At 46.3% G+C, this 12,489-nt stretch overlaps 1 protein-coding gene across 1 annotated transcript in view; it reads right to left on the reverse strand.

Moving 5' to 3' along the window:
- Nucleotides 1-12,489, reverse strand: part of FHOD3 (formin homology 2 domain containing 3) — a 437,196-nt gene that overhangs the window by 83,715 nt on the left and 340,992 nt on the right. Inside the window, exons 12-14 of the mRNA XM_056857839.1 lie at nucleotides 6,496-6,630; nucleotides 5,212-5,262; nucleotides 264-478 (exon numbers count right to left, since the gene is read on the reverse strand). Coding sequence (XP_056713817.1) covers nucleotides 264-478; nucleotides 5,212-5,262; nucleotides 6,496-6,630 — 401 coding nt within the window. The remainder of the gene's footprint in view (nucleotides 1-263; nucleotides 479-5,211; nucleotides 5,263-6,495; nucleotides 6,631-12,489) is intronic.

Below are 12,489 nucleotides of genomic sequence, written 5' to 3' on the forward strand. Positions count from 1 at the left end.
GTTGTGCAATAGATGCTGGAGGTGTTTTTTTAAAAAAAAAACTTGTGAAGTCAAAAGGAAGTATTTGAATAACATTCTGAATTTCAGCATTCGTTCACAAGCAAAAATAGATGTAAAAAATAAAATAAAATAACAGGCTTGCCAGAAGCAACATCCCCTATACAAAATGTGTCACCCTGAAATCTCACCTACTGCACCTGCTGAAGCCGCCATGAGGAACGAACAGCTGCTAATGCCCCCCTCTGGGGTCCACTGGCACTTACCTTCAGAGGCTGGAAGACCCCCGCCAGATGTCACAGGGGTGCTCGGTTCCTCCTGAGAATCTGTTGACCCCGGACTGACACACTGGGGAATGGGAGCCGGCGAGACAGAAGAAACCCCCAAGTTCAGAGGCAAGTCACTCCTGCCCCTGGAGACACTCCGACTTCTCAGCTCCTTCTCGTACTCTTCTGCTGCCAATTTCTCCAAGTATTTGTATCTGAAAAGTTAAATTCCAAAGGGATGCCGTAAAGAAGGAGAAAGCTGCTGCCAGCGCTTGTTTATGGATGAAACACCTGCAGGGAAAGATCTGACTCTCTGACCCACGAGGGCACTCCGCAAAACCAACTGCTGAGTTAATCTTCGGGGGGGGAGGGGGAAGGGGGAAGATGCACCGGAGCAATATAGATATATTTACCTAGAAAAGTTTATATCACTCATGTCAAAGCAAGAGCTATTTGTAAGTTCAATTTGAAGAAAACAGTCTCCTTCTTGGTAATGTTTACTGGCTTTTCCTTTCTTTTTCTCTCTTTCTCTCAAAAAAAACCCCCCCAAAAAAACCCCGAAGACCCCAACGGTCCTGGTCTTGCTGAAGGCAGAGAGGGAAAAATTTAGTGCCACACAGGAGAACAGAACTTGCAGTAAGTAATGCCACATATAAATGTTTGGACTAAGAATGGTTTGAGTCTCTGAACCTGCTTCTGTTTGCTTTGAGAGTAGTGAGCCGCATTTCACTTGGGTGCTCGCTGAAGTCTACAATGGAAACTAATTTAAAAAAAAAAATCTAAAAGATTTTTCGGCTGGACTCAAGACATCCAATAGCTTGGATATGACGTCACGTATAGTTTATTCATCAAAGTCAGTTTGAAAAGAACAAAGATACATCTGTTTTGCATTTCAGGCAGGCAGGACTCACTATTTATTAAGACCAGCTACCAATCGTATTCTCTATACGGTGATTTATACGTTCAGACCAAAATAACTTTGAAATACGTGCCCCTGCCAGATGTCTGCTAATTTTATCCACTGTTATTTGCTTGTAGAATACATTTATGAATACAGATGTAAAAGGAAGCTCCTGACGTTGTCTTTCTTACTCAGATGTGAACCTTGCAAAAAACTGAATCAATGCCATTCTCCTGCATCCCATGTGACCCTTGTCAAGCCTCCACTATCCCATCATGCCAGGGTGTACAATAGCACCAAACTGCCCAAAATGTTCATAACTGAGCCACACCTTTCCACTAACTGCCGGCTTCCTCCATTATCACTTTTAGTCTGTGAAAGAATAGTCTGTGAAAGAATAAGAATCACCTGCCTCTGAGAAGCCTATTCCCGTTTGAGTCCGTCTTTCTGTATGTCACTTTGTGGAAGGAGATAAGTTTATACTAGTGACTCATGCAGAGACACAACAGAAAGCCTCTCCTGAGAGTAAGTAATTCTACTTTGTCTTTGCACTGGAAGTGGTTGAATGCTCCAGTCACACCCAGCACAGAGACAAAGCAGCAGATGATCCATCCCCAGCAGAAGATGACCAGAAGGAGGCCAGGCCAGAGAGGTCCATTATGCACAAATGCAGTGTGCCGTCTCCTCTGTGAATGGGCACTCCCTTGCCAGAAGCTTTAACAATTTAAGTCTCACATTGGTTCTCGTAGGTTATCCGGGCTGTGTAACCGTGGTCTTGGTATTTTCTTTCCTGACGTTTCGCCAGCAGCTGTGGCCGGCATCTTCAGAGGAGTAACACTAAAGGACAGAGACACTGTCCTTCAGGGTTACTCCTCTGAAGATGCCTGCCACAGCTGCGGGCGAAACGTCAGGAAAGAAAATACCAAGACCACGGTCACACAGCCCGGATAACCTACGAGAACCAATGAACTCTGACCGTGAAAGCCTCCGACAATATTAAGTCTCACAGTTTGGGAATTACAGCATATGAAGAAGAGTTGATTTTTATATGCCAACTTTCTCTACCACTTAAGGAAGAATTAAACTGGCTGCCAATCAACTTCCCTTCCCCTTCCACAACAGACACCCTGTGAGGTAGGTGTGGCCGAGAGAGTGTGACTAGCCCAAGGTCACCCAGCTGGCTTCATGTGGAGGAGTGGGAAACAAATCCAGTTCACCAGATTAGCCTCTTCCATTCATGTGGAGGAGTGGAGAATCAAACCTGGTTCTCCAGATCAGAGTCCACCACTCCAAACCACCGTCCTTAACCACTATATACCACACAAACTCTGCAAAGAGGGAGCTCTCTACTACAAACTGAAAACAGCCATGCCTTTTACATACCTCCAAGTTGCAAGCACAACTCAGATTGCCATGCCCATCGCGGTCATGAATACAAACAGTGTTAGGTGTTTAAGCGGCAAGGATTCAGAAACCCATTTTCATCAGCTGCTTAGAAATTATGTCCATGCTGGTAATTAGGGGGAGAATTAGTGGGAAATGAAGCACCCGGCAGGAGGGCTGTAAAATAGGAAGCGTTTCCAGGATATGCACTCAACCAGCCTAACAGAATGAACACATGAACATGTGAAGTTCCCTTGGTCCATCAAATGCAGTATTGTCTACTCAGACCAACAGCGGCTCTCCAGGGTCTTAGGCAGAGGCCTTTCACATGAGGTCCTAAGAGGAAAAGTTGAAGGAGCTGGGTATGTTTAACCTGAAGAGGAGAAGACTGAGAGGTGATATGATAACCATCTTCAAGTACTTGAAGGGCTGTCATATAGAGGATGGTGCTGAGTTGTTTTTTGTTGCCCCAGAAGGTCGGACCAGAACCAACAGGTTAAAATTAAATCAAAAGAGTTTCCGTCTTGACATTAGGAAGAATTTTCTAACAGTCAGAGCGGTTCCTCAGTGGAACAGGCTTCCTCGGGAAGTGATAAGCTCTCCTTCCCTGGAGGTTTTTAAGCAGAGGCTAGATGGCCATCTGTCAGCAATGCTGATTCTATGACCTTGGGCAGATCATGAGAGGGAGGGCACCGTGGCCATCTTCTGGACATGGAGTAGGGGTCACCGGGGGTGTGTGGGGGGGGAGGTAGTTGTGAATTTCCTGCATTGTGCAGGGGTTTGGACTAGATGACCTTGGTGGTCCATTCAAACTCTATCTTTCTATGATCACCTACTTGCCTAGTCCCTTTAACTGGAGATGCCGAGGTCAGTACTGACTTTAATGGACCAAGGGTCTGATTCAGTATAAGGCAGCTTCACATATTCAAAAGGTGGCTAATAATTTTTGGGGAAGGGCCATAGCTCAGTGGTAGAGCATCTGCTTGGCATGCAGAAGATCCAAGGTTCAATCCCCGGCAACTCCAGTTAAGGGGGCTAGGCAAGTAGGTGATGTGAAAGACCTCAGCCTGAGACCCTGGAGAGCCGCTGCCAGTCTGAGTAGACAATGTTGATTTTGATGGACCGAGGAGGGTCTGATTCCGTATGAGGCAGCTTCATGTGTTCCTGTGTTCCAAGGCCTCAGGCTCAGGTGTTTCACATCACCTACTGCCTGGTCCTTTCCAATGGAGATGCCAGGGATTGAACCTGGGACCTTCTGCATGCCAAGCAGATGCCATGCTGCTGAGCTATGGCCCCTGCCATCCTCTGCCTTTTATGCTTCAGGTCCTTTTCCAAATGCCTTCATTTTTTGGTAGCTTATGTGGCTTTTGGGGGCAAACATTGTTGAACCAGAGAAATGGTAGGCGGGCCACACTCTTTACAATTTAGACTTCGCATAAAAAGAACCGGATCTCACAGCAACATGATGTGACAGTGAGTATGGATTCCCAGGCATGAAATGTGAGCAATATGTTCCACCTATTTAACAAGACAGTAATTGTAGCCTGCCCCTTGGCAAACAGTGCCATGAAAATTGCAGGGAATGTGTTGCTGTTCCATTCCCTGGGCAGGCTGCCCTGCCGGCATGCTCATGCCCTGAAAATTGGTGTGGGTTCTAGCTACAGAAGAACCCAAGGATCTTAAAACTCAAATGGGTGCATCTCCCCTCCTCTTCCATGTTAAAAGTTACCTGAAAGTCTGGATCAGGTCCTATATCAACTCACAATCACAAAACACAACCAGGCCTCACATCTACGCACTCTGCACAGTTCAGACAAGTAAATAAATGTGCGCAGGGCGAAGGGGACACTAAATGTTTTATGGGTGCGATCGATTCCTCTAAGCCCTGCAGTAATGGAAAGCATCATCAAGTCACAGCTGATTTAAGACCACCCCATAGGGGTTTCAAGGTAAGAGACGTTCAGAGGTGGTTTGCCATTGCCTGCTTCGGCTTAGCTTCTGAGATCTGACTGGTTCTAGCTAGCCTGGGACATCCAGGTCAGGGCAGAGACAAACAGAGGTGGTTTACCATTGCCTATCTCTGCATAGCAACCCTGGACTCCCTTGATGGTCTCCCATCCAAGTACTAACCAGGCCCATCCCTGCTTAGCTTCCAAGATCTGACCAGTTTGGGCCAGCCTGGGCCATCCTGGTCTGGGGAAGCCTTGTGGCTTTTTCTTTAGCCAGGCAAAAGTGTTTCTCTGGCTGCTCTAGGATTTGGGTTGAAGGACAAGAACTAAACACTTCATCCTCCAGCTGCTGCCAGCAGAATTCTCACTAAGCATTTTAGAAAGCAAGAAAGAAGGAAGGGGAAGGAGAGAGAGAGAGACAGAGAGGGATCCGTGGCATCCCAGTCCATGCTGGCCTTTTAGCAGGTGTGGTTGACGACCTCGGCCCCAACACTTCTGTCCCCCACCCTGCCACTGGCCCACAATGCAAGTACTAGTTGCCTGCCAGATCTTCTTTCCTGGACATTTGCCTGTGACCACAGTGAGTGAGGGGTTACGTGCAGGTGTGAATTAAGCCATTCCTTGCCTGCCTATTTAGCAATGCGTTAACAAAATCAGGCACTTCTTAAGAGCAGCGAATGGAAAGCAGCCCAAAGCAGACATGAGTAGTACAAACCTCTCTTCTCTTGCTTGTCTGAGTTCTTCTCGTTTATCTAGATAATTACGACTATAAAAAAAGAGATGCATACAATTATAGGGAAAAATAAGAGGCAGGAAAGAAGAACACCACCAGAGCAAGAAAGACAAGACAGGAAGATATAAAGCAGAATGCCCGTAACCCACAGGTGTTACCAGAATGATTCTTCTTGGCATATGTGTTGTTTATTAAGGAATGTCTACAGACCACCCCTATTAGCACCATGCAGAGAACTGACTCACGCTTTCCATAGGAAAATACGGGCATGATCCAGCCGCAATTAAGGCTTTTTAAGTCCCACCAAATCAAAAGGGAGTGATGAGCATATGCCTTGGTCCTTTGGCATAAATGACTGGTAGAACTGAAACCGTGGAATTATGGTTATGAAAAGGAAGCTTCATATTTTTGTTTGCTAGAATCGAGATCAGTAGCAGAGACCAACAGGATTTTTAGGGAAGGCACTTTCGAGAGTCAGAGCTCCACTCGTCAGACAGCTTTGACGCTTGAAAGCTCTCACACCTTGTACAGTACGTGTCTACGGTGCTACTGGAGTTGAATCAAGCTGTTCTACTGCAGACCCATAAGGCTACCCTCTGAAAATATATTTTTTAATTTGAGCATCTTTTGATTTACAAGATTTAAAAAAAACTTTTATACGGGTGTGATTGGGAAAAGCTTTTATAGTAATTGAAGTAATTCAATAAGCCTAACAGAATCCTAATTCTTGAAACTTCAAAGAAAAGGTGTTACATTTAAATGAACACCGGGCACTGGTGGGTGGTTTATCACTCCTTCTACCTGGGATGGTCGTCCTCTTCCACCGAGCGTGCAGCTTCGGGAAGGGCGCACATGGAGCGGTGAGGGAGGGAGGGGATGCCCGCCTAGCCAGCCAAATCAGCCGAATCAACCCTGGCGAGCAACGGGGTGACAGAGGTTGCATCCACAATCCTCAGTATGCCACAATCCTTAGTTCCCCTTACAGTGCAAAGGAAGGCCAATGTGACATTATCAGATAGTTGGATGGTTCATTCCAGGGGTGTTGAACACTTTTGTTACGAGGGCCGGATATGACATAAATGTCACTTGGTGAGAGCCGAGCCAAACCTCACCAGCCCAGATTGAGAGTGGGGGGGTGGGGGGGTGGCTGCCGGATCCGTCCCACGGGCATGTTTGACACCCCTGGTTTACGTCAAAAATGACATAAGGTTTTCCCTCTGTGCTATCACCTTATGGCAAACGAATCATTACCAAAAATTCACCTACTTGAATTTGTTTCTCTCTTCACGCTCTATCCTTTGTAATCTCTCCTCTCTCTCCTGTCGTCGCCTCTCTCTTTCTGCCGCCAAAGATTCCTGGTGCTGCCGGTATGATGATGTAAGAAGACCACCCAAAGATGGCCTGCAGATTAAAAAACAAAACAAAAAGCCCTGTTGTCCTGTACTGTAATTTTGGATGGCACACTCACGGAGGTTGTTTTATTTGCTCATTTAAAACATTTATTAGCCACCTTTTTTTCTTACACAGCTCAACGCGGCTTGCGACATAAATTAAAATACATTAAAAATACAGAACCCAAAACTTAAAATCGTAATCCAGGACTCCTAGTAACTTAACCAAATGTGGTCAAAATAAAACTGTCTACGACTGCCTGCTAAAGATTGAAAGCGAGGGGCCCAGGTGCACTTCCCTGGGGAGGCTGTTCCATAATCGTGGGGCTGCCACCGAAAAGGCCCTCTCTTGTGTACCCACCAAACAAGCTTCTTTAATCGGTGGGACAGTCAGGAGGGGCTTCTCCCTGTGACCTTAATTCCGGAGCAGGAACTTGCATCATAACTGGGCAGGTGAGCAGTTACCATGTAGGAACTATGGTTAAGAAAAACTAAACTATATAGCCATCTACCTATTTATAACAGGAAGGTTAAAGGTAGTTTGTTTGCCAGAGATATCTGTGCAGCAGGTGTTCCATAATTTCAGGTTTTTGGATGTACCCTTTTGACAGAGCATCAGATGAGGCGTAAACATCTTTTCATAGATGATGCTTTGACTGAAATAAAACTGGCTTTTTAGAGGAACAATTCCAAGGAACTTTTTGTTACTGTGTCAGCATTACAAATGAATGATCCGGAAAGCCAATGCAGGAAAACTTACCGATAAATTTCCTACCTATCTGGAGTTGGGCAGGGGGAGGGAGAAAATGTTCTGCAGTAAAGTGTAAGGGAAGCTGAAGGATGAGTGCACTTTTCCATCCTCCCCTTTCCGTCCCTGGGTCTATTTGGCTGGGCCAAAGCCCCATATGCCCTCTTTCTAACAAAAAATAAAAATAAAAATTGATGGATGCCAGGAAAGGTGTTGAGCACCATGGCACCCACAGGCACCATGCTGGAGACCCCTGTTCTAGTGGAAGAGTTCCACCTCTCTTCTTGGTCGTGCTTTTGTCTCAGTGAGCAAAGTGAACAAACAAGCATCTTGCTACAATTTCACACTATTTTCAGTGGGATGCTACACCACTCTGGTAGCCCAAACAGGGTAACAGAAATACTGATCAAGCTGGTTAGCGTGTGTGTTAAGTGCCGTCAAGACACTTTCGACTCATGGCGACCCTGTGAATCAAAAGTCCTCCAAAACGTCCTATTATTAAAACCCTTGCTCAGGTCTTGCAAATTGAGGGCTGTGGCTTACTTTATTGAGTCAATCCACCTCTTATCGAGTCTTCCTCTTTTCCTGCTGCTGGTTAGTACTTCCTAATAAACAGGAAGGGAAGATATGCCCAGGGCAGAGCTGAAACTGCTCACTGTTTTTGAGAATATTTTTGGGAAGTGCTGAAAAATCCCTCCCCTTTTCAATTATTCTTTTGTCCCTGCTTGCAAAAAACCTGCTTCCTCTTTTAAGCTGGTCTTAAGCTCTGTGACATCATCACACTCTCCGCTCTGTGTGAGAAGGTCCAGGCTTTTTGTGGTGGATCCCACCATCTCCTAAGCAGGCTTCCTGCGACTTCAGTGGCCGTTCCTCCAACAGACAAACCAATTCTGTCAGAGGAAGGGCTCCTTAGAGTTCACACTTGAACCAAAAGGAAAGGTAGAAAATAAATATTTCAATAAATTAATGAATGCATAAATAAACTTTACTTAGTGGAGTGGTAAGATAGGAGTAAGATCCACCCCAACAATATTACTCTTTTCATTCACTGACCCTGACTGGGTGGCATCCTAGGGATGCCAGCCGTCAGGTGGGGCCCGGGGATTTCCTGGACTTATAGCTCATCTCCAGATCACACAGATGTTTCCCTGGAGATAATGGATGTGTTAAAGGGTGGAATCTATGGCCCTGTACCCCACTGAGGTCCCTGTCCTCCCCAGGCTCCATCCCCAAATCTCCAGGACTCTCCCAATCTGGATCTGGCAACCTTACCCCCCATCCCCCGACGGTGGCTAGGGGGCGACCTGGCAACCCTATAACTAACTAGTTAGAAGTGGAAAGGAGAAAACGTGGTGTTGCAAGGTGGGAAAAAAGGTGAATACCCCCCAAAAATTAGGGGTTTTTTTGGAAGAAATTCTCACTCTACTAATAAATTCCTAGCTTCAAGTTCCTCTGACTACCGGACGAACAATGTGGGCATCTCCAGAGCCAGTAGGAAAAAGCAAAGCTCCCTGGGACTGGAATCTTGGGATAGGCATTTGCTAAAATGAAATTCAAGGACCAAACGTAACTGTACCCCTGCCGGGCCACCCCGGGTGGTCTCTCTCCTCAAGGAGATGACCTAGCAACAGCCGCTCCTGGGAAGGAAATCGAGACAGCTACTTCAGAAGGGCTTATCAAATTCTTGGTTTGGAGTCTGAAGGCGGCTGCTAGCGTAATTAGTGGATACATTTTACAGATAATGATAAGTGAAAACAGATGTAGCTTTATTCCATCCAGGCATTACAATAACTCAAGTTTGGAATAAAATAATTAGTACCGGGGCGGGGGGGGGGAGAGGGAGAGGCTTGCTCCCACTTGCCTTAAAAATAAGCTTTAATAAAAACGTGCATGATAAAAAGGTAAGCTTAAGTAAACTTTTCATACCCAGAAGTGGAAGAAGGTGGATTGTGGGGAGGGGATGTGGCTCAGTGGCAGAGCATCTGCTTAGCATGCAGAAGGTCCCAGGTCCAATCCCCAGCATCTCCAGTTAAAGGGAACAGGCAAGTAGGTGGTGTGAAAGACCCTCTCTGCCTGAGACCCTGGAGAGCCGCTGCTGGTCTGAGTAGACAATACTGACTTTGATGGACTAAGGGGGGTCTGATTCAGTAGAAGGCAGCTTCATGTCTTCATATGTTACTTTGATGACACCCCCTTCCCGCCCCCCCATGCAGCGTTTTGTACAAATAGAAAGTTATGCAAGAGAATGATAAGCAGAACCCCACTGGCAGCAAATCAATGTACGTACAATTTCAATAATTTTTATGAAAAGGCGAAGGGGGGAGCAGTCCTTCCAATGATTTATGGGGGACACTGCGAAAAAGAGCGAACATTTTCACTTAGTATCAGTGAGCAGTGCGGTGAACACCAACTGTTCCCTTCCCTTGGTATTCTGAGAGAACTTGGCCAGTCTAAAGGAATTGATCCGCAGAGCTATCCACCTTATTCCTTCCAATCCACCTTATTCCAATTGACGATGTCAATTGGCAGCATTTTTCTGGCTCATAGGAGAGGCAGTACACCCCTGACTGGTTAGGTCAGGAGTCTCTAACATGGGCTAATCAGGGCTATTCATGCTGTTGGGTAGGACCATACTGGAAGATATTAAGGAGCGGGAGGAATCATAAAGGAGCAGGTGCTCCCAGAGATACTTTAGATCCAGACCATTCAGGGCTTTAAAGGTCCTCTTTGATTGTGCCCAGCAAGAAGAATAAGAATAATAATAAGTTGGTTTTTATATGCCAACTTTCTCTACCACTTAAGGGAGACTCAAACTGGCTTATAATCAACTTCCCTTCCCCACAACAGCAGGTGGGGCTGAGAGAACTCTTAATAGAATTGTGACTAGTCCAAGGTCACCCAGCTGGCTTGATGTGTAAGAGTGGGAAACCAACATGGTTCACCAAATTAACGTCCGCCACTCATGTGGAGGAATGGGGAATCAAACCTAGTTCTCTAGATCAGAGTCCGCTGCTCCAAAATATCACTCTTAACCACTACACCATGCTTGGCTACACATAAGTAGTCAGTGGAACTTCTGAAGGTCTAGTTTAATGTGCGGCCTACAACTCACAGCCTACAATGATGGGCAGTGGCATTCTGGAGTAACAGTTTTCACGGGCACCTCCAGGTAGAGTTGCATTAGAACAGTCTAACATGTCAGTCGCTCAGGAAAAGACGACAGGGACAATACTGTTTTGGTTCCAGTAGGCAAGTCAGCCAAAGCTGATACCAGGTTATCTGAGGTTATCTGACATTCTATCAGCGATGCTGAATTGGGAGCATACCCAAAGCACAAACGTGACTCATGTGTGCTCACACTCAGAAAAGATATTTTCATTGCAACCCGTACACTAAATTCATTATTTCTGTCTTGTCTGAAGTAAGGTGGAGTTTTTTCAGCCTCATTCAAGCTACAACCATTTCCAGGCATTAGTTAAGGACCTCTGCTGTTTCCCCTGATAATACTACACTCCATATCTCTGGATGACCTCTCTCTGCAATTTTATGCAAGAATATAGTAGCCCGAATTGAATACTGAGGGGGCCCATAGGACAAGTCCCATAGAGAAAAGCAGCATTCCAGCATCACTGTTGGAATCTGTTCTCCATAAAGGACTTTGCAAGTGGTACCCCCTAATTTAAAAAGGCACCTTAGGAGGGCTGTATGAGGCAGGGTGCTGGACTGGATGGACCACTGGGTCTGATCTGTTCTTGTGATTCCAGGACTGACCGTTTTGAACACTCCTGAGAGGTTCAGGAATACCAACAGGATCACTCCCCCCCACCCCCATGTGTGCCCCAAATAGGGTCTGAATCCTGAGCAAAATGGATCAAGGTCATTAGTTCATCTAAGCTCATATGGATTTGCCCGGCCATCTCTGCAAGTCGAAGTGAGGATGTGTTTAGCAAAAATTAAGTGCTGTCTAAGTTCTAAGGAGGAAGATGAAACAGTCAGGAGCCCTGGATATTTTTTATTGGGAACAGAAATTAAGTAGGATACTCCTGGCGACAGTTCAACATTCTACCCTAGAAGCAGAATTGAAGGATACAGGGGACGGGGAGAGCAGGTTAGCTGGCAGAGGAAGAAATAAAGACTGGGGGAAAATATGTTTATCCTGGCCATGTGGGTAGCCCATAATGGGAAGTTGAGAGTGTTTCCTTTTCGTTTGCCTTATTAGAAGCGAAACGTACAGAGGCGGAGCTGTAAGCATGCCAATATGCGCTGACAGTCAAGAGTGCAGAAGGTACTGGGATTAGCAGGCCTCCAGCGAGATCCCCTGTAGATAGCAGACATTTCACAAACGGAAAGATCTGCAGGGGGCACAGAAAAAGCAGACCAGACTGGCACGGCAACCGCTGGAAAGGGCTGCTGCTGGATTGCGAAGAACACATATTCCAGGAAGGGTTTTCACTACTACTGTACCGTAACAAACAGAGCATCAAAAAGATATAAATCCTGTTACTCTTGCAGAAAAGTGGCCTGAAAGTAATTTTTTTTCTAGACACACTTCTCCATACTCTCTGATTGATGTTGTGGCCAGGATTTGGCACACCTCAGCTTGAGTTTCAGAAGTTTCATCCATCGGATAAATAATTATCAATTGCATGACTGATCATGCATGAGTGGTAAAACCACTCAAACTAAGAGGTAAAGGCCCCTCGCGAGGCAGAACTTCCGGTTCTAAACCGGAAGTGCCGCATGCATGCACATTTGCCCGCCGACGCTCAGGTGGTCGATGGGCAGAGGGGGCAATTGCCGGGGGTTTGCCCGCCACCAGCGGGCACCTGGCAACCCTAGTCAGGATCATCCCAATTCTAATTTTAACCAGATCACTTACATATATCATGGGGGAAGGGGCTTAAAAATACCACTCTTCTTACACGCTAAAGCAGTACAGATGGCCTCCTGAACACTCCCCCGCACAGGGAAAGAGAGTGGGCAGGAGTGAGCTGGCCCTGCCCCCTGGGCCCAGTCCAGGTGGTTGCCTGGTAGTCTAAAGAGTGTGTCCACATCGAGGAAGAGGAGTTTATCTCCTTTTCTCTACAGCCCATGCCAACAGCTTGGGCTGGGGAGAAGTGG

The sequence above is a fragment of the Euleptes europaea genome, chromosome 11 (genome assembly GCF_029931775.1).
Source record: "Euleptes europaea isolate rEulEur1 chromosome 11, rEulEur1.hap1, whole genome shotgun sequence".
Taxonomy (NCBI): domain Eukaryota; kingdom Metazoa; phylum Chordata; class Lepidosauria; order Squamata; family Sphaerodactylidae; genus Euleptes; species Euleptes europaea.